The sequence below is a fragment of the Lissotriton vulgaris genome, chromosome 1_1 (genome assembly GCF_964263255.1).
Source record: "Lissotriton vulgaris chromosome 1_1, aLisVul1.2, whole genome shotgun sequence".
In the NCBI taxonomy this organism is placed as follows: Eukaryota; Metazoa; Chordata; class Amphibia; order Caudata; family Salamandridae; genus Lissotriton; species Lissotriton vulgaris.
This window is the reverse complement of record NC_141685.1, coordinates 1,625,676,792-1,625,696,925: the sequence shown is the minus strand read 5'-3', so window position 1 is coordinate 1,625,696,925 and position 20,134 is coordinate 1,625,676,792. Positions and strand designations below refer to the sequence as shown.

At 49.5% G+C, this 20,134-nt stretch overlaps 1 protein-coding gene across 1 annotated transcript in view; it reads left to right on the top strand.

Moving 5' to 3' along the window:
- The first annotated feature begins 10,773 nt into the window (after nucleotides 1–10,773).
- Nucleotides 10,774–20,134, top strand: part of MIOX (myo-inositol oxygenase) — a 38,711-nt gene continuing 29,350 nt past the window's right edge. Inside the window, exon 1 of the mRNA XM_086918833.1 lies at nucleotides 10,774–10,860. Within this exon, the coding sequence (XP_086774959.1) occupies nucleotides 10,846–10,860 (15 nt within the window). The 5' untranslated portion in view covers nucleotides 10,774–10,845. The remainder of the gene's footprint in view (nucleotides 10,861–20,134) is intronic.

The window sequence follows — 20,134 nt, the reverse complement described above, 5'->3', positions numbered from 1 at the left end:
GGGGACCTGAACTTCCACCTTGAGAACAACAATGACACAAACTCCACCACCCTGATCGACAACCTCACCAACCTCGGACTCAGACAGCTCGTGACAACACCAACCCACGCCGCCGGCCACATGCCCGAACCCATCTTCACCGCAAGCCCCCACGTCTCCTTCAACCACACCACCAGACCCCACTGGACTGACCACTACTGCATCCACTTCACCTTCAGGAAGCCCACCACGCACCACCGCAACCCAACAGATGCCTCGACGATGCTGGAGCAAGGTCACAGAAGACCAGCTAACCACCACCCTCGCCCAGAACCCACCCACCGACTCCACTGACCTCAACACCGCCGCCCGCAACCTCAGACAATAGATCAACGACTGCGCCAACACTCTTGCCCCGCTCAAGACACCCTCCAACAGCCACACCAACAAGAAAGCCACCTGGTTCACCAAAGACCTCCAGGCCTCCAAACGAACATGCCGAAAACTGGAGAAGAACTGGCTCCGCGAACGAACACCAGACAGCTACGCAGCCCACAAGAACGCCGCCCGCAGACACCATCAACTCATCAGAGCCGCCAAGAGGACGTCATTCAAAGACCGCCTGGATACTAATGCACACAACAGCAAAGAGCTCTTTAACATCGTGAAGAAACTCTCCAACCCCAGCTCCAACACCAATGACATCCGCCTTCACAAAACCTGTGCGACTCGCTGGCCACCTTCTTCCACTGCAAAATCACCAACATCCACGACAGCTTCAACGCCATGGCCGCCCGTTAACCCCCGCCCCCACATCCACCACCTGCACCAACCGCCTGCTCTCCTGGACCAGCATCAGTGACGAGTACACCAGCGAGATCATGAACACCATCCACTCTGGATCACCGTTAGACCCATGCCCTCACCACATCTTCAACAAAGCCAGCACAGCCATCGCACCCCATCTCCGGAAAGTGGAATCACGCCGAGATCAACGCCTTACTCAAGAAACTCAAGGCGGACCCCAAGCACTTCAAGAACTTCTGACCTATCTCCCTGCTCCCGTTCCCGGCGAAGGTGACCGAGAAAATCATCAACAGACAACTGACCCACTTCCTCAAAGTGAACAGCATCCTGGACCCGTCCCAGTCAGGGTTCTGCAGCAATCACAGCACTGAAACCGCCCTCATCGCCGCCACTGACAACATCAGGACCCTTCTAGACAACGGAGAAACAGCGGCCCTCATCCTCCTGGACCTGTCAGCCGCCTTCGACACGCTCTGCCACCGCACACTACGAACACGCCTACACGACGCCGCCGGGATCCAAGAGAAGGCTGTGGACTGGACCACATCCTTCCTCTCCAGGAGGACTCAGAGCATCTGCCTCCCCCCTTACGCTACATTGCCACTGATATCATATGCAGCGTACCCCAGGGCTCTTCCCTCAGCCCGACGCTGTTCAACATCTACATGATTCAGAAAAGGGGGTGGTGATGAACAGAGTGTCTGAATTAAGCAGACCACTCTTACCCAGTCCAAAGATCAGGGCTTGATCCATCACCGTTATTTATCTCACTGCACCATCCCAGCTCAGAACCTGGCTATATGCAAATCAGTCCGTCCCTGGCCCAGTGCATCATGGGAACAGAGCAGACTAAACTACCAAGCCAATTCTTCATCAGAACGGAGACAAGCTACCGGGGACCGGTTTCTGGCATTTCAGCCGTCTTCGGCCCGGCTTGCTTGAATCCTGATGAGGCAGTGAGAAAGGGACTCATGTCTGAGTATACCCTGCCACACCTATAGTGGCCAAAAACGATTCAGAAAAGGGGGTGGTGATGAACAGAGTGTCTGAATTAAGCAGACCACTCTTACCCAGTCCAAAGATCTGGGCTTGATCCATCACCGTTATTTATCTCACTGCACCATCCCAGCTCAGAACCTGGCTATATGCAAATCAGTCCGTCCCTGGCCCAGTGCATCATGGGAACAGGGCAGACTAATCTACATCGCACCCCTCGCACACGTCGCCTGACATCACGACCTCAACATCATCTCCTACGCCGACAACACCCAGCTGATCATCTCCCACACCAAAGACCCCCACGCCGCAAAAACCAACCTCCACGAAGGAATGAAGGCCGTCGCCGAATAGATGAGGAACAGCCGACTGAAGCTGAACTCGACAAGAAGGAGGTCCTCATCCTCGGCTCCAGCCCTTCAGCCTGGGACGACTCCTGGTGACCGACAACACTAGGAACAGCCCCGACACCCACGACCACGCACGCAATCTAAGGGTCATCCTTGACTCCACCCTCTCCATGACTAAGCAGGTCAACGCGGTTTCCTCTTCCTGCTTCAACACCCTCCGAATGCTCCGCAGAATCTTCATTTGGATCCCCACCGAGACGAGAAGAACAGTCACCCAGGCCCTCGTCACCAGCAGGCTGGACTACGGAAACGCCCTCTACGCAGCAACGTCGGCCAAGCTCCTGAGACGATTGCAACGCATCCAGAATGCCTCAGCATGTCTGATCTTCAACATCCCCCGCCGCAGCCACGTCACACCCCACCGGAGAGACCTGCACTGGCTCCCCGGCAACAAGAGGATAACCTTCAAACTCCTCATCCACGCACAGAAAGCTCTCCACAAGACCGGCCCAGCATACCTCAACAGACGACTCAACTTCTACACCCCCACCCGCCAGCTCCACTCCACCAGCCCCGCCCTCGCCACAGTCCCCCACATCCGAAGAACGACCGCAGGCGTCATATCCTTCTCCCACCTCGCCGCCAAGACCTGGAACACCCTCCGCACCAACCTACGGCAGACCCTAGACCCACTGGCCATCAGAAGACTCTTCAAGACCTGGCTCTTCGATCACGAGCAGCACCCCACCCCCCAGCGCCTTGAGACCCTCATGGATATGTTGTGCGCTTTATAAATGACATGATTGATTGATTGAATGCTTCAAAAGTCAATAAATAGACAAAAATGAGCCTGCATGCCTTTTTGTCTATTTCTATACTATCGCGGCACCCAAACTTTAGCTGTAAACATCTTAAGCTAAAGCTCGGGTGCCGCGATTGCTTCAAAAGTAAATAAATAGAAAAAAATACGGCTGCATGCATTTTTTTCTATTTCGTTACTTTTGTTATAATCGTGGCACTCACGCTTTCGCTTTAAACATCTTAAGCTAAAGGGAAGGTGCCGCAATTGCTTCAAAAGTAAATAAATACAGCAAAATACGACTGCAGGAATTTTTTTTTCTATTTCTTTACTTTTGTAGCAATGACAGTATCCGTGCTTTAGCATTAAACCTCTTAAGCTAAAGGCAGGTTTTGCGATTGCTTCAAAAGTCAATAAATAGAAAAATAAAAATGCGGCCACACGCCTTTTTTTCTATTTCTTTAATTTTGTTACATTTGCAGCACTTCCCGCTTTAGTTTTAAACATCTTAAGCTAAAGCATGGGTGCCGCTATAGCTTCAAAAGTAAATACATTGGGGAAAAAAGCATTTGCAATGCAATAGGTCTTGCATTACTGAAAGTTTGAGCTATTGGCTTTGCAATATTATTACCAGAGCCAATAGCTAAAACTTTCAGTAATGCGAGACCTATCGTATTACAAATGCTTGTTGTTTCTGCCAAAGGTGATTTTTAAACAGAGGTTGTTGATATTTCTGAACTGCTGGAGGCACAGGGCTATAGGGGATTTTGTTTTTACAGATTTCTATTGTGCCATGCCTGTTACTTAGCTGGGCGTGTGATCCTTATTTTGAGGTTTGTGGTGCTATTTGCACAAATATTGGTCATGCTCCTAAAGTAGAGGTCAGTGTTGCGCTATATGCAGAGGGCAGTATTCTCTTCGTGTAGAGCTTGGTCCTGCTCTTTTACGGAGGTTGGTGGGGCCCTTCATGCAGAGATTTGTTGCCCTCTTTATGAAAAGGTAGGTAGTACTCTTTTTGTAGAATTTGGTGATGCTCCTTAAGCAGAGGTTAGCTCTGCTCTTTATGTAAAGCTTGGTTCTGTTTTTTGGTGTGGTTGGTGGTGCTCTTCGTGCAGGGATCGATCTGCTGTCCTCTTTATGAAGAAGTAAGTAGTACTATTTGTTGAGGTTGGTGGTGCTCTTTGTGCAGAGATTGGCTATACTAATAATGGAGGTGCTGGAAGGAGGAGCTTAGCGCGCATCCAAGATGGTCGCGTGAGCACAGGGCTCCCCGGACCCTCGCCACCCTTTGCAATCTATCCTGAAGTTATCCTGATTTCTTGGACAGATTGTTTGAGATGAACCTCGGCTGAGTTCATAACTCTTTTCAAATCTCAAATCGGACTTGGGCAACCGAAACTGTGCCGATCTGAACTTCTTGGGCCCACCGGGAGGCAAGCCGGGGACTGGGTGACTCGTGGATCCGGGACGGAATCGAACAACAACGGCAGTGGGGTCTCCTCAGTTGCCCCTCCATCACTTTCGGTTTCGTTTCTGGATCTCGTCACGGTCTGATTGTGAGACCGTATCCCTCGGCTCGGGGCCTTTCCAGCCTCTGGCTAATGCAACCACTGCCTTGACTCTGCAGCCGTTTTGATCACTTCTGTACTTTTGTTTTGGCATTACGAGCCGGCCTTTGGGGTCTATTGGTGCCCGGCCTGACAGCGGCCATTTTCACCAGGTCTCGCGGGCCCCTCTGGGGCGCATCTTCCAACATGGCTGGTAAGGGTGACGTTGAGAAGCGGAAGACGAAGGCACCTCTTCGTGGGGGTCTGGTCCAGACTAATGTCATCGATCGCTACACTCAGCCCAAAGGATCCCCTGGACTCCCCAGTCGTACCCCTGAGGATGCCAAAGAAGACCCTTCCGCCCCTGTTGATCTGTCCCTGCAGGACATCATGGGCGCCATCTCCAATATGAAAGAGACCATCGGTCAGCAATACGAGGCACTGGCTCGTAAAATCGACACGGTCGCCATCGATGTCACCCTGATCAGGGCCGACCTGTCCAAGACCAATGAGAAAGTGAAGTCATTGGATCTGAAGACTTCCAGCCTCACGACCGATGTGTCGGAACTTCAGACAGAAGTTAGTAACTTGAAATTGGCCAATGATTTGATGTCCCATCGGCTTGAGGAGTTTGAGAACAGAGCGCGACGCAACAACATTCGCGTCATAGGTGTGGCAGAAAATCCCGAGCCTCACTCGGTAGATCTCCTGGTCAAGGATCTTATCCTGAAGCACCTTTCTCCCTCTGGACTCAGCAAGTTCTTCGCGGTGGAGCGTGCACATCGCGTGCCAGGTGGAAAGCCCAAGCCGGGCGCTCCCCCGCGGCCCATCATTGCGAAACTCTTCCACTTCAGAGATCGAGATACGATCTTGCAGGCTCCAAGAGTACATGGCCCGGTAAACTTCGAGAACTCCTCTGTCAACTTCTTCCCGGATTTTACCCAACATGTCCAGAGACAAAGAATGGCCTTTCAGGGGGTTAAACGACGGCTTCGGGACCTTGGTATGAAGTACGCTATGCTCTTTCCTACTAGGCTTCGAGTGGAGTATGAGGAGCGGACTTTCTTTTTTGATCGGCCGGACAATGTAAATGACTGGCTGGACACCCTACCTGGCCGAGGTGATCGGACGGAGCACCCTGGCGGTGCCGAAGGTGGTGAACCTACTCGAAAGTGACTGTTTTCGTCCCTGACCTCCGAACATTAGACTTTTCTCAGCTGGGTTCTATTTCTTTCCTAATATGATTCATTGCGGTCCACGTCTGGGTGGCGGGTGGCAACGGGCCTCTTTCCTCCTCCGGGGTCTTTTTGTAGAGTGGGGTTCTTAGGGCGACAGGCACACTGCATGTTGGGGTGGCTTTTTGGTCTATTGCAGGGGTGCAGGGAGGGGGGAGTTGTAACGGGTGTCGGTTGGGGGGTGGTTTGGGAGTGTTTTTTCCTTTCAAGGCGACAAATTGATCTTTTCCTTGCTTCAGGTGTCTGGCTCTTTGTGGGGTGACCCATGCTTTACTTGTGGGGATGGGGGGTAGTGGGTTGAGGTTGGTATCATGGAACGTCAATGGATTGGGGGATCGTATCAAACGGGATGTTGTTTTGCAATATTTGCGTCGTTTGTGTCCTGATGTGGTACTCTTGCAGGAAACGCATTTGGTGGGAAATGTGTGTCATGCTTTAAACAGGTGGGGTTACCGATTGGTGGCACACTCGGGTATACTACTGGTTTTCGAGGGGTAGGTATCTTGATCCAGTCTTCTCTCCCCATCGAGATAGATAGTGTTATCCTTGATGATAGAGGGCGCTACGCCGCTATCACCGGTAGGTGGGAGGGTAAAACTCTTTCCTTGGTTACAGTATACATTCCCCCAGGTCTTCAGACCTCTACTTTCTCTGATGTTGGCCGGATTATGCTGGGCCTCCCCGACAGTCTCCTTCTTATGAGTGGGGATTTTAATTCTGTGCCTTCAGGCGGGTTGGATCGCCACCCTCCCAGGACGCTTCCCACTTCCCAATCTTGGCTCGGTGGGTTCATAGACACTTTTGGCCTGGTGGACTGCTGGAGGTTAATGCACCCGACGCAATGTCAGTACACCTTCCATTCCGGGGCTCATGGGAGTCTATCCAGGCTTGATTATGTCCTTATGCCTGCGGTCCAGTCTTCCTATGTCGGGGAGAACAGACATTTGGCCTGAGGTATTTCTGATCACTCTCCTTTGTGGCTTAGTTTTGACACGGGGACACACGCCGCGGGCGGATTGCCCAAATCAATCCATGGTATTTGCGCAACCCCAAGACCCGTAGTAGCCTGATAAAGTCCTTAGACTCTTACTTCCTGGAAAATGAGGGGTCTGTCTCGTCCTCTGTGTCCCTGTGGGAGGCATTCAAAACTGTCATTCGAGGTCAGGCCCTATCCTTAATAGCGGAGACCAAGAAGGCTCGAAATATGGTGGTTGAGAGTCTGGAGGCAGAAATACATGAGTTGGAGACCGACCTGGAATTTGGCGTCACCCGGGAGACACTCCACGCCCTTAGTTTGAAGCAGTTTGATTATAAATCCCATGTTACAGATGCCGCCAAGACAATATTCAGGGAACAGCAGGGTAGATTGTACGATGTTGGTGATAAGGCGGGCAAATTGATCGCATGGCTTGATAGAAGGAAAGAGCGGATCGTGTGGTTCCCGTGATACTGACTTCGGATGGTGTGTGCTTAACTGACCCTGGTGAGATTGTGGAATGTTTTGCTGATTATTTTCGTGTGGTTTACTCCCCGGTGTCCGACAGAGATGAAGATGACTCTCGTTTGCTACTGAGGGACATTGCTTTGCCTTGTCTGTCTGAGGAGGACCGAGAGCGCATGGAGGCCCTGTTGTCGGTTGATGAGATTGCTACCGCAATCCGCTCCCTCCGTTCTGGTAAGGCCATGGGCCCTAATGGCCTCCCTGTCGAACTGTGTAAACTGCGCCCAGACAAAGTTGCGCCCTACCTTCGCGCAATGTTCAGGGAGTCACGTGAGCGCGGCGCCCTCCCCTATGATCAGCGTCTGGCTACTATAGTCGTGATTCCTAAGGAGGGCAAGCCTCGTGATCGCTGTGCGTCGTATCGGCCTATTTCCCTACTGAATGCCGAGCCTAAGATCCTTGCCAAGGTCCTTGCCAATCGCTTGATTACTGTAATTTGTGACCTGATCCACCCGGATCAATCTGGTTTCATTCCGCACCGAAACACTGCTCTTAATCTGCGGCGCCTACACGGTGTTCTAGCTAGGGTGGAGTCTCTATCGGAGCCGGCCATCTTGGCTTCCTTGGACGCCACGATGGCCTTTGATACGATCGAATGGCCATATCTTTGGGCCACTCTGGCAAAATTCGGCTTCGGTGCGGACTTTATTAATTGGGTTAAGCTTTTGTATTCGGATCCGTTAGCTCAGGTCGTCGTCAATGGCAGAGTATCCCGGTCCTTCGCTCTCGGGAGGGGTACGCGGCAGGGATGCCCGCTGTCCCCCTTGCTCTTTGCTCTTGCTCTCGAACCGCTTGCAGCCTGGCTTCGTTGGGAGCCTTCGATAAAGGGCATCCAGTGGTCCCCCGATTTTGAAGATCGTGTTTCGTTGTACGCCGACGATATCCTTTTATACCTTACCTCCCCTCGTAAATCCCATAACGTCCTGTTTGATGTTCTCACCTCTTTCGGCAAGAACTCCGGCCTGATTATCAATTGGTCCAAATCTTGTGTTTATGTCATCTCGGGCGGCCTTCCCCCGTTGCCGAGTAGATTTCCCATTCAAATCTCGCAATCAGGCTTCAAGTACCTGGGAGTCTATATATCGTTGGACCAATCTCCTCCCTCCTCTCCGACGACTGAAGGTGGACGTGGCTCGGTGGCGTAAACTGCCGTTGTCGCCACTTGGTCGAGCGGCACTCTTTAAAATGATGTCGCTGCCTCGCTTTCTCTATGCGCTTCAAAATTCTTTTGACACTATTCCGGCGGCGTATTTTCGGGAAGTGGAAGGTTTGCAGAGGAGGCTCGTGTGGGATGGTTGTGCTCGTATTGCTCTGGCAAAACTCACTCTCCCCTGGTATGACAGGGGCATCGCGCTCCCGGACATCAGGAGGTATTACTGGGCCTCTCAGTTGTCCGCCATCAACCATGCTACGTATGAACCCGGTCCGGCTCCTGCAGATCAGTTGCCTGGCGGTAACTTCAACAGAGCACTCTACTCTCGGACCGCGGGGAGGAGCCTCACGGGACCCACCAAGGTTGCGGTGCGTGTGTGGAAAGATGCAAATGTGGCTATGGGATGGAATGATCGATTGACGCAAGCGACTCCATTGTATTCGTCGGAACACTTGGGATGCCTCTGGACAACGAAAGGTTTTGAGAACTGGAACATGATTGGTATCAGCAGAGTGGGTGATCTTTGGGTGAAAGGAGCGGTGAAGACCTTTGCGATGCTTCAAAGTGAGTACGAGTTGGGAGAACGAGAGTTCTTCAGGTATGTACAGGTTCGCCACGCTTTGCTGTCTGTCTTCACAGCTGGTGAATCGGTTCCTGAGTCATCCCCACTCGAGGACCATGTACTTGATGGTCATCTGCCCGATAGTACAATCTCCTTGATCTACAAGAAACTGATTAACAATCGGGCAGACCTTCTTGTACGACTCAGAGAGGTCTGGTCCGCAGACGGGTTGGAGTTGGATGACGAGGACTGGCAGGCCGCCTTATCCTCCCCCAAAGAAGTCGCCATTCCGGCCCGTCTCCGTCTTGTCCAGCTCAAGATTCTCCACTGTGTATATGTTACGGGTCCTCGTTTGGTTGCGATGGGTTTTTCCCCGGATGGGTTGTGTAAGCGTGGATGTGGTATGAGTGCTACTTTTCTCCACATCCTCTGGGAGTGCCGGGAGGTGGCGGCGTATTGGCAGCGGGTGCATGCGGTCATGGAGGGTGTCACCGGGGTTGCTTTGCTGCCTGAAGCCCGTAGATGTCTGTTGAATGTGTGGGAGCCGAATGATTATAACATTGCCCAGGCCCGGTGGGCGGCACTGGGGAACATGATTGCGAAAAGAGATATTGCGCAGTTGTGGGGTTCCCCACGGTCTCCCACCGTGTCGGCATGGCAGGAGAATATGGACTGGTGTATGTTTAGAGAGAGGACGGTGTACGTGGCTAGGGGCAAGCCTAGGGCGTGGAGCAAGATCTGGGGTCAGTGGAACGCCTACCGAGGGAACATTTGCACACCTCCCCTCGAAGACACTTTGGACATTCCATTCTCCCCCTGATCCGGAGGTTCCTGTAACAAATTATTCCTTTTTTTTCTGTTATCTGACTTCCCCACTGCCTCCCCCCTTCCCGATTGTCTTTCATGCCCTCCTGATTTGTTATTTTGCACTATGGGTCCCCCCCATCGGAGCTTGACAGCGTCTATAACTTCTTTCGCCTTGAGTCTTTTTCCCTTGTTTTCTTCTTCCTTTTGTTTTAAAAAATTAAAATTTCTATATCCTGTGTTGCCGAAAAGGTATCCTGTGTTAATTTGGACCACAGAAGAGCGGTCACTGCTTTGTAAACTATATACATTGCCTTACATGTCTTAGCGGCCGGCCCCTGTGGTTGTAGGCCCATACTTGTAATGCTATTTTTGCACAATAAAGTTTTTCCCAAAAAAAAAAAAATAATAATGGAGGTGCTGGCATGCTCCTCATGTATAGGTGGTTCTGCTCTTTATGCAAGAGCTGATAATTGGTGTGATGTTTGTAGCGTGCTATTGGTACTCCTAACAGAGAGCTAGTCAGTGCTCCACATCAGAGTGTGGTAATGCCAACTTGAACTGTTCAGCCATGCAGAAGCGCCCACATTCCTCTGATGTAGCTCCCATTTACACTCCAGTCGTTATTCGCAGTAAAACCCAGACGCCCTTCCAGCCAAGACCTCGTGCATTCTGTCATTAGTTGAGCCTGACCTCTTGCTCTCGAATTTCAGAGTAACCCAGAGTTGGCAGACCAATGTTGTGGAGGACTTTGGACCTCTGGACCACTGTGCTACTGCCATTCTGGGTCTGGCACCATCCCATAGACCCGCACTCGATCGGAATAGTTAATATCTCATCCAGCATTACAAAGTCCTGAAGTTGTTGTACTGCCCGCTGCCCTGGATGACAGTTGGGGTGTCTCAGTTGCAATGGTAATGCAGTTCCACGAAAGCTGGATTCATCCGGTTGAGGTCAACTCTATGGCCATGTCCTAAGATCACTCACCCCTTGCGCAATCTCTCGACTATATTAAGAGGATGCTCCACACTCCCTGCATGTAGGTGGTCCCCTCGTTCCATTCCCTCTATTCTCTCACGCCTCACCTCCCCCGACACCAAGACAGCAGCAGCATGAAGATTATTATGGTAAGTAGAACCCTAACCATTATCTTCTTTGGCAGCTACTGATTTGATTGCCCATGGCATTGTTCTGTTTTACCTTTTGATCTCACATTTCTAGTATAAGACTGGAGGGTGCGACTAGCACAGGCAGCACACTGTCAAATAATGTAGAATGGTCTGCCCCACCACTCAATAATATTAGAAATCTGCCTGGGCTCATATACGCTGGTGCACTATATGCCCACCAATGACAATGTGTTTGAATGAGGCATCCTCTGGGTCTGGCATCACCATGGCACGGCTCTTCCGAGACCTGGATACATGTGGCCCCTTGAGTGATTCCAGCCATGCTCCTTAGGTATGATCAACCAATGAGATGTTGGCTTGGCCACACAGAGTATGTAGGAGAAATACACCTGGTTGTAGAGGTTTCTATAGCTTTTTAACCCTTTTCTTCTTTGATCTTCCACTTTACCATGTGGGGCAAAAACTTGGTGGAAAGCCATTTAGTATCTGGGCTGGGCTGGGCTGGGCAGGGCTCAGAGTTCCTCTGACAAATGTTAATCTGGCTGTTTAGGAGTCGGAGAATTTCATCTCTTCGGATGATTTCTGAGGGAGGTTCAACCACTTAGCATTGCCACGTGTCCAAGTTTCACCCCAGCAGTACAGTTTATGTAGATTTGGGCCATAAGTACAGTCTGCCCCATAGCAGCCTGTAGTGAGTTCACATCTGGTTTAATCTTAGCTCTGGTCAGAGGAGAAAATACCTCCCTGCTAGGTTCAGCGATGTGTTGGGGTCCGGTGAAGATTCTGGGCAGCATTTTTTAGGTCTGGCTTGAAAAATGGGTGAAATCCTGCAGCAAAGCTGCCTCATAGCAGTGCATTTGTGAGTTATTTCAAACACTCCGTTTACTTTAACTCTTTAAGAAGGCAACTCATCATTGGCGTTATACAGGATAAACTCTTCAAGCCACTACTTCCATCTCCTGCCCATCCTTAAGTCAGAAGTACAAAGAGGCAGGAGTAGGACAGGAGCCACTCGGGCAAGATCCCACCTCAATCCCCTAGAGTCAGCCGTGAGCAGGAAGAGGTTTATACTTGGGGTTCTGCTGGCTGAGCGCGGAGTGCTGTGAAAGTGCTGCTCGGAGAGGAACTGCTGGAGAAATCACTAGCCCCACCCCCCTTCCAGTGCATTTACAGCACTCCCACCGGTATTCACTGCCACCTGTCTCTTAAAAGATCACAGCCCAGAGCTGGGCAGCATCCTGCTCGCAGGAGGGGTGGGTCGGGGGGACTGGTAGAGAAAGCTGAGAGCATTAGGTGAGGGAGTGCGCAGTACAGTTCTGGATCACCAAATAGGCAAAGTAGGCACCGGCCAGTGCGCAACGCCCATTGGGCTGAAGGAGCTTCAGTGTCTGGAGTCTTATCTCCGCCACACCCGAGTTTTTCACGGGTCTTTTTTAAGAGACCATTTGCATATTTGCATGCCTTTGTTAACTGGTTACCCAAGCTTTGTTTCTTTCTGGTTCCAGTGCCCCCTTGGCCCCTCACTCTGCCTATTCTTTTGCCATAGTGTGAGAATAAATTTAATGAAAAGGAACATAAATTAGAGTTGGCAAAAGAAAAATGCCAGCCATAGTGTTGTTTAAAGAGCATGCAAAGACCTTGTCTTAACACTTAAATAGGGTTATAACTAAAAAAGTATGTATTCATTTGTAATGTGACTTTTCTATCTTTGTTCCCTTTAATTATCAGGCATGGATCATTCAGGTAGCCCTAGAACACCATTAAAAGTGCTTTATATTTATATTTGCTTTTCGAAGTATACAAGGATAAGTTTGTTTTTGTACCGTCTGGGACATCAAAATAATACGCTGGCAACCCTAATTATAAGACTGGAGGTTTGTTGCAGGATCAGCACATTATATATTTCCTCCACCCTCGATCCCTGAATAATGCCATAATAGCAATAGTTTAACTTACATCTTAAACCCTACGCCGCCGTCAATAACATGCTGAGGTACTTCAAGATTCTGGGAATGCACCCTGCATTCAGACAACACACTCCTCATTCACGCCCTTCACTTTCACGCTCACCCTGCACTCACAGAAATCACAATGCACTCATACTGATCACCTGCTCACCTGGCACTCACATTGATCACTCTGCACTCACAATGTACTTGTGCTGTTCATCCTGTACCTCACCATGCAGTCACACAAGCACACTACTCACCCTGAACTCATGTGACACTTCACTCACCTGTCCACCTCACTGCTTAATCTGTATTCCCACTCAAACAAGCCCATCACTAACCATGCATTCATTCGTCTCACTGTGCACCTACATTCACACCCAAATTCATATGGTTACCTCACTCACCTTGCAGTCACTCCTCTAACACTACTTTCACACTGTCACATCACTCACCGTGCACTCACATGGGCACTCCTGCCATCCACACAGCACAGAGGATTAATGTTCCTGCTACAAAGGACGTGTACAATGCAGGTCACAGAACTGAGTGTGAGCAAACTATGAGTAGCTCTATAAAAACATTAAATGTTTGTCAGAAAGGTGCTATAGAGAGATGCATCATTGGTGAGTGGTAGTGAGGGAATTCATGGAGAAGGAGGAAATGGGGGAGGGGTGCCAAAAAAGTTTGTTGCACCATGTGCGACCAGTGCTAAGGCCATCACTGGCTGGGCGTGTTAGCCCCCAGGGGCGGCTCCTCCGCTATGGCGGAGGAGTGTCGCCCCACTGCTTTCGAGCAGTGGAAAGGAGATATAAAATGATAATGACTTTCAGTTATTATCATTTTATGTTTCCCTTGCGGGCGGACAGATCTGCTTTGGGAGCAGGGGAGGAGTGGTATGCCCCCTCCCAAGTGCACAATGACGGTTTAGTCATGCACACTCTCCCCTTCTCCAAGCAGGTGGCATAACAGCTTGCATGGAGAAAATGCCCACCCCTACAGATCCTGCCTGAGCGCAATGTCAGGGCACTCAGACCAATCACAATGTTGCATTGCAGCATTGTGATTGGCTTAGGGGAGGGAGCCTGGCTGCCTTTTCCTGAAGTTAGAAGCGAAAGCAGGACCAGAGACGCCAGACCAGAGACCCGGCTGGCGGAAAGGTACAGTTTTTTCCACTATAGTGACCCTCCCCCTGCGCGACACCGCTGCCACCTGAGAGATGCCGGCCGCCCCGGTTAGCCACTCCCCCCCCCCCCTCCGAAGTTCGGGTGTACTTGCGCCCCTGGCACCCACCTATGGGCCCCACTCCTTTTAGGGGCCCCACAACACCGGATCAAAATAATATTGATTTGAAAATTACAAGCAAGGTTTCTTAAATTGTTGTCAAAAAAATGTTGATTAATAATTGTTAATGTTTAGTTTTGTGTAATAAAATTGGTTTATTACAATTGTTGGCTGACAGAATAAAAAAAGTCATTAGAAGATAACTTGCGACAGGGATCCTGACACTTCGACTGCATCGGGGCCTCCACAGGGTTTAATCAGGCACTGGTGCAGCAGAGAAGCACACATAGGCTTGGCTCGTGTTTGATTCCAGGGCACAAGAGGACATGAGCTCCAGTTTGGCTCAGCCCCTCAGTGACTCTCCCACCTCTGATTCTTTCCCAGCAGTATTAGATCCTCAGAGGCAAAACCTAGCTCGAAAGCTTCCAAATCTCTTTATATGCAGCCCGCCTCTGTAAAACAGTGTTTAGTCGAATGACAAGCATTGTACTGTGCAGGCCCTAGAATTTCTGAAATATAAACGTCCCCCTTGTAACTTGGCAGAAGAGTTTGGTGGGACAGGTGCTTATTTCAGCACTTTGCTCAGAAATTCAAAAAGACCTCCATTGTGTATGGGCCATATCAGAGAAAGTTTATACTGAAGCTAACAAAGGGTTAAACATTTTGCACTGTTTTGCTACTCGTGTAATAGTGAATGAATCAAGCTAATCTTGCCCCAGTATATGTTACAAAATGGTGTTTTGCACCAGGAAAAAAGTAAACAATATATTATTAGCCATTGCTAAAACACATATAACACATTTGTTTAAAATCATTTTATTTACGTTATGAAGATTGTGCTAAATATGTCCTAGACCATGAACAATTCAGATAAATAAGCATGTAAATCACTAACCACTGTCAATGCAGATTGTATACTCAAACGATTCACACATTGATATTTCCTGAAATATCTAAAAAGTGGAAGACATGCTAACCTTTGTCTTATGCTTGTTTGTCATTATATTACAGTAAAACTGCTTAGTTTGGGCAGGAGGCGCGCGACGCGGCAAACAAGATGGCCGCTCCCCCCTGAGCTCCACGATTTCGGCGGCGCTTTCCTCACGAAGGAACCGCTTCTGGGCAGCGTTTCCTGCCGAAAACAGCTGTTTTGTGCGTCGGAACTGCCCCTCTACACATGGGAATGTTTCTGTACGCCTTATTTGTTTTTTGAGGCTAGAATTTGCATAAATGCATTCTCCTCGGAAACGGCCGCCATTTTGTTTTTTCCTCTTCATCGTTTTTCGTTATTTTTTTCTCCAATGACTCTATTTTTGTGCCTTTATGATGCTTCTTGTCTATTGGCTGTGATTCTTCAACATTGCAACGTTTCCACGGTTATTTGACATTTAATATGGCGTTTTGAGTCATTTTTGCTTCTCATTTTATCGCTGGACCTCTGCCTCAGTTTTTTTCTCCTCAACATTCGATTTGGCTGTGCGCTGTTGGTTTTCTGCCTCCTCCGCACTCATCATTTCTTCATTTCTGCGCTCTGTTGACATCCAGTTCGACCTTATCTTGACTGAGGTCTCCATTTTTTACAGTTTCAGTGTGCTTTTTCAGGGAGTTTGCAGCCTTTCACCGCGTTCCGTTGCTCTTTTTTTTGCCTCACGCCGATCCTGTCTCAGGCTTTTACATCATGGAGCACGGACATATTTCTAAGGCCTCTAATGCTGCTTCCGCTTCACGCAAAGACTCTGTTCCTGTGGGCAAACGCCTCAAGAAGGACCCACCGTCTGCCTCCAAATCTCCTTTTCCTGTTACCCTTGAGGATCTAATGGAAGAACTCAGACTAATCCGCCCTTTTATTGCGGACAACACTGCTACTTTGCAAAGACTGGATGATAAGTGGTCCAACCTTGATAAACGAGTTACTGATATTGAGCAGAGTATCAGTGACGCACAAGATGTTGTTGCCAAAGTGGACACCCCCACCAAGGAGGTTCAAGTCCTCAAGAAGACGTCTGAAGATTTGGAAAATCGTAATAGACGCAACAACCTTCATATTTATGGTATTCCGGAAAATTCTGAAGGGTCCGACATCATCTTATTCCTGAAGACACAAGTTTTACCGATACTTGGCCTGCCTAAACATGTGGATGTCAACATTCAACGAGCGCACCGTCTTGGCCCCAAAACTTCTTCCACTTCATCGAAACCCCGTGGTATCATCGCCTACTTCCTCCTCTACTCTGACCTCATGACTATTCTTAATTCAGCCAAACAACACAAGCAACTGTTATGGCCCGGTCATAAACTTTTTTTCTCTCAGGATGTCTCCAAACAGACTGCGGCGCGTCGTAAAGAATTCCTGGATCTGCGGCCTACGCTTCGAACCATGAACGCTAGATACGGTTTGATTCATCCTTGCTTTTTTAAGGTTACATACAAGGAGCGGTCCTACATTTCGAAGACCCGGCTGATCTCCGCAGATTCATTCACTCCCACAGAGAAGACTCCATGGAACAATTTTGGAAAAGCTGATGGACAGAGTTTCTGAATGATGCAGAATACTCCTACCCAGTCAAGAGATCAGGGCTTGATCCATCACCGTTTTTTAGCTCACTGCACCATCCCAGCTCAGAACCCGGCTATATGCAAATTAGTCCGTTCCTGTCCCAGTGCATGATGGGAACAGGGCAAACCAAACTACCAAGCCAATTCTTATACTCGGGTTCTGAGCTGGGATGGTGCAGTGAGCTAAAAAACGGTGATGGATCAAGCCCTGATCTCTTGACTGGGTAAGAGTATTCTGCATCATTCAGAAACTCTGTCCATCACCACCCCCTTTTCCAAAATCGACTCCATGGAACAAAGCAGCTCTTAATTTTTTTATTTATTTGTTTCCTTCCTCTCTGTGTTTCTTTTATTGTCTGTTATAACTTGTTGTTTCTCCTCACATCCCCTCACTCTTTTGTTTCCATTGTTTCTTAGGTGCGTTTCCCGATGTTTTGATAGTCCTCCTCTGCATTGTATTGTTTTATCGTTCGTTTCCGTCATCCCAGTACGCTATTTTTCCTGCATATCTGTTTGGTAAGTCTCCTTCATTTGTTCTTATGTCGTGCTCAGTCCCATGTTCTCCTTGCATTTTTTTCCTCTCTCCTCTTGTTTTTCCTCTTTCGTTTCTCGGGCTGTGTTTTCGACTTATTCCCTTTTATTTGGTCGTCTTTTATCGCTGCTCCCGCTGTCACTTCATTGTTTTTCTTTGTTACATGTTCTGTATGGCTAGAACCACTTTGGTTCTTCTTGCCGTCCTCCTTTTCGCTGTCTTCTGTTGGGCTGCTTTTGGCTCCCTCTTTCCTCCCTCTTGCTTCACTTTCTTCATATTCCCTTTCCTTTTCTGCCTCCTTCAGTTTTTTCTACTTTACCTACCTTACTCTTGCTATTCTTTCCTCCTCTCTTTTGGCACTGCGGTATTAGTCATTTCTCCTCTTTCTCCTCCCTTTATATTTCTTCACTTCTTCTTATTTCACCTTACTATGATGGCTTTGCTTCTTTTCCTTTTGCTCTCTCTACTTTGGTTTCTTTACTACTTCCATAGTTCCTCTTTTTACTATATCTGGATTGTTTCCATCTCTCCTTGCCAGTCTCTCTATATATTCTCTCTTTTTACCTGCATTACTCTCTCTTTTTACTTTTCCTTTAATCTCCTCCTATGAAAGGCTTTCGACTCATTTCCTGGAATGTTAAGGGTCTTCGTAACCCTATTAAGAAACAACGTGTTTTATCTCACCTTGCTCGTTTAAAATGTCAAATTGCCTTTTTACAAGAAACACATCTTTCTACACAGGAGTTATCGATGTTACGTAGACAATGGGTTGGGGATGTTTTTTGCTCTCCTGCTGTTAATCACAAAAATGGTGGTGTTATTTTATTTCATAAAGCATTGTCTAATCAAATTCTAAACGAAACTGTTGATTCTAATGGCAGGTGGTTGCTCCTTGGTTGTACTGTGCCGCTTGCAGCCGTTTGTGGAGTCTGATCAAGCCGATACCGAGGAGGAGAACCAAATTGTAAGAGCCTGCAAGGATTGCCATATCTGCGGGGGATATCCACAGGGGAACCCGAGACCTTGCTGCAGACTGACTGGCGGGCGCGGGACTGCGAGTCCCAGCAGGCGGAGCGCCGAACCCACCAGGCGCACCTGTGACTCTTCCCGCCCCCTCCCCCTGTGTAGCTGATAACGGCTCGCGGCCCCCGCTTCGTGGGAGCCGCTCGCAGCCGTTTGTGGAGTCTGATCGAGCCGATACCGAGGAGGAGAACCAATTTGTAAGAGCCTGCAAGGATTGCCATATCTGCGGGGGATATTCACAGGGGAACCAGAGACCTTGCTACAGACTGACTAGCGGGCGCGGGACTGCGAGTCCCAACAGGCGGAGCGCCAAACCCACCAGGCGCACCTGCGACTCTTCCCGCCCCCTCCCCCTGTGCATATAGGAGAGCCCATATCCGCGCACGCGGGACGCGCGCGGGTCGGAGCACGGGGCTAAGCCCGGGCAAAGGGCGGGCCCTCTAAGGCCTTCAGAGGCCGAGTGAGGCCGGGCGGGGCCTACGCTCTTTCTCCTCATTTACTGACTTTGACACTGGGTGTACTTGTCCGTTATGGCCCAGAGTCCCGACAAAGTTTTCCCAGAGAAAGGCGGGGGGGATGAATAATGGCACACTTGACAATTATTTTACAAGGGCTCCCACTGATACAGACAGGGAAAAGTCTCTGGCAGAACGCCGGGCAGCGCTCTGCCGCTCTGTCGAATGTATGAAGAACAGGGCTCCCACAGATCTCCGGCTCCACGCCCTTTCCCCCAGTGTAGAATGTACTGGTAGCAATGAAGACCTTCTATCCTTAGAGAGTGTCCCACTTTTGCTACGAGACTGCACTCCCACACCCCTGGTCCTTACTGACCAGCCTATAAGTGATACTCTTCTTCCCAGTCCCATTTCCATAGATGTCGATCCGACTACCCGGACTCCAGTCCGGGGCAAACTTGCTCAAAACAAGCTGAAGAAACTGGTGCCTGCCAAGGTCCATGGTCCACCACCAAGCAAAAGAAGACGGAAGGGGGGGGACCCGCAAAAGCCCAAGATCAGTCATTCCGACTTTGGCAAATCTTCACAGAATAGCACCAGAATTGCACCGGCCCCAATGGCCGCACCAGTTAATATGCCAAACTTGGCACTTCCCCTACCACTGGCACTAGTTGCTAAGACTGCGAACACTACTGTTCCAACTGTCATCCCTGCTGACTCCCTGCTTAAGGAAGTACCTTCTGCCGTCTCACTGGATAGTATGGAACACCTAATAAGGTCTTTTATCCTACCCATTATAGAGAGGCTGAAGAGGGTTGAGAAAAGGCTTGAGGATATTGAGTCTGCAATTTGTAACAACGATGGACCAACTAAGGTACCGGTGAGTGGGGTTGTGCCACCCACAGCCTTGGTGACGTCGCGTACTCCCAATGTCCCTAAAGTTACAGTCCGACCTACTAATTCTTCAAACCCCAAGCAGCAGAGGGTTCCACCCCCTAAGCAGGTAAACAAACCAGTTGCAAATGCAGCTAGTGAAGTTCCGAGGGGACCTGAAAAAGCATCTGTAGGAAACACAAGGGAGGAGTGGGGAAGCACCAGACATGCCAGGGCACCAACGCACAAATGGCCCCAAGTAGAACTACCCCCAGAAGCTGTCCCCTTTGTGGTTGTTCTGACAGGGGTCCCTACACTATCAGATAATAAGAGGGAAGGGTTCGCCCAGCTGAAAAATAAAATTATGCGCTGGCTCAGCCAATTTAGACCACTCACACATAACATCAACGGTGAGATTGTGCACGTACGGCGACTCCCTTGGCTGGGTAGTAGGGCCAAGGACATCGAGGGAGACCTAGTTGTTGTAAATTTCAGAGACCCACGAGCGGTCAATTATATACTAAACTGGCCTCCAGGTAGTGGCAGCAACTGCATCGTCCCTCGTCCATTGACCTATTTCTACCCCAGATCCCTAGTGT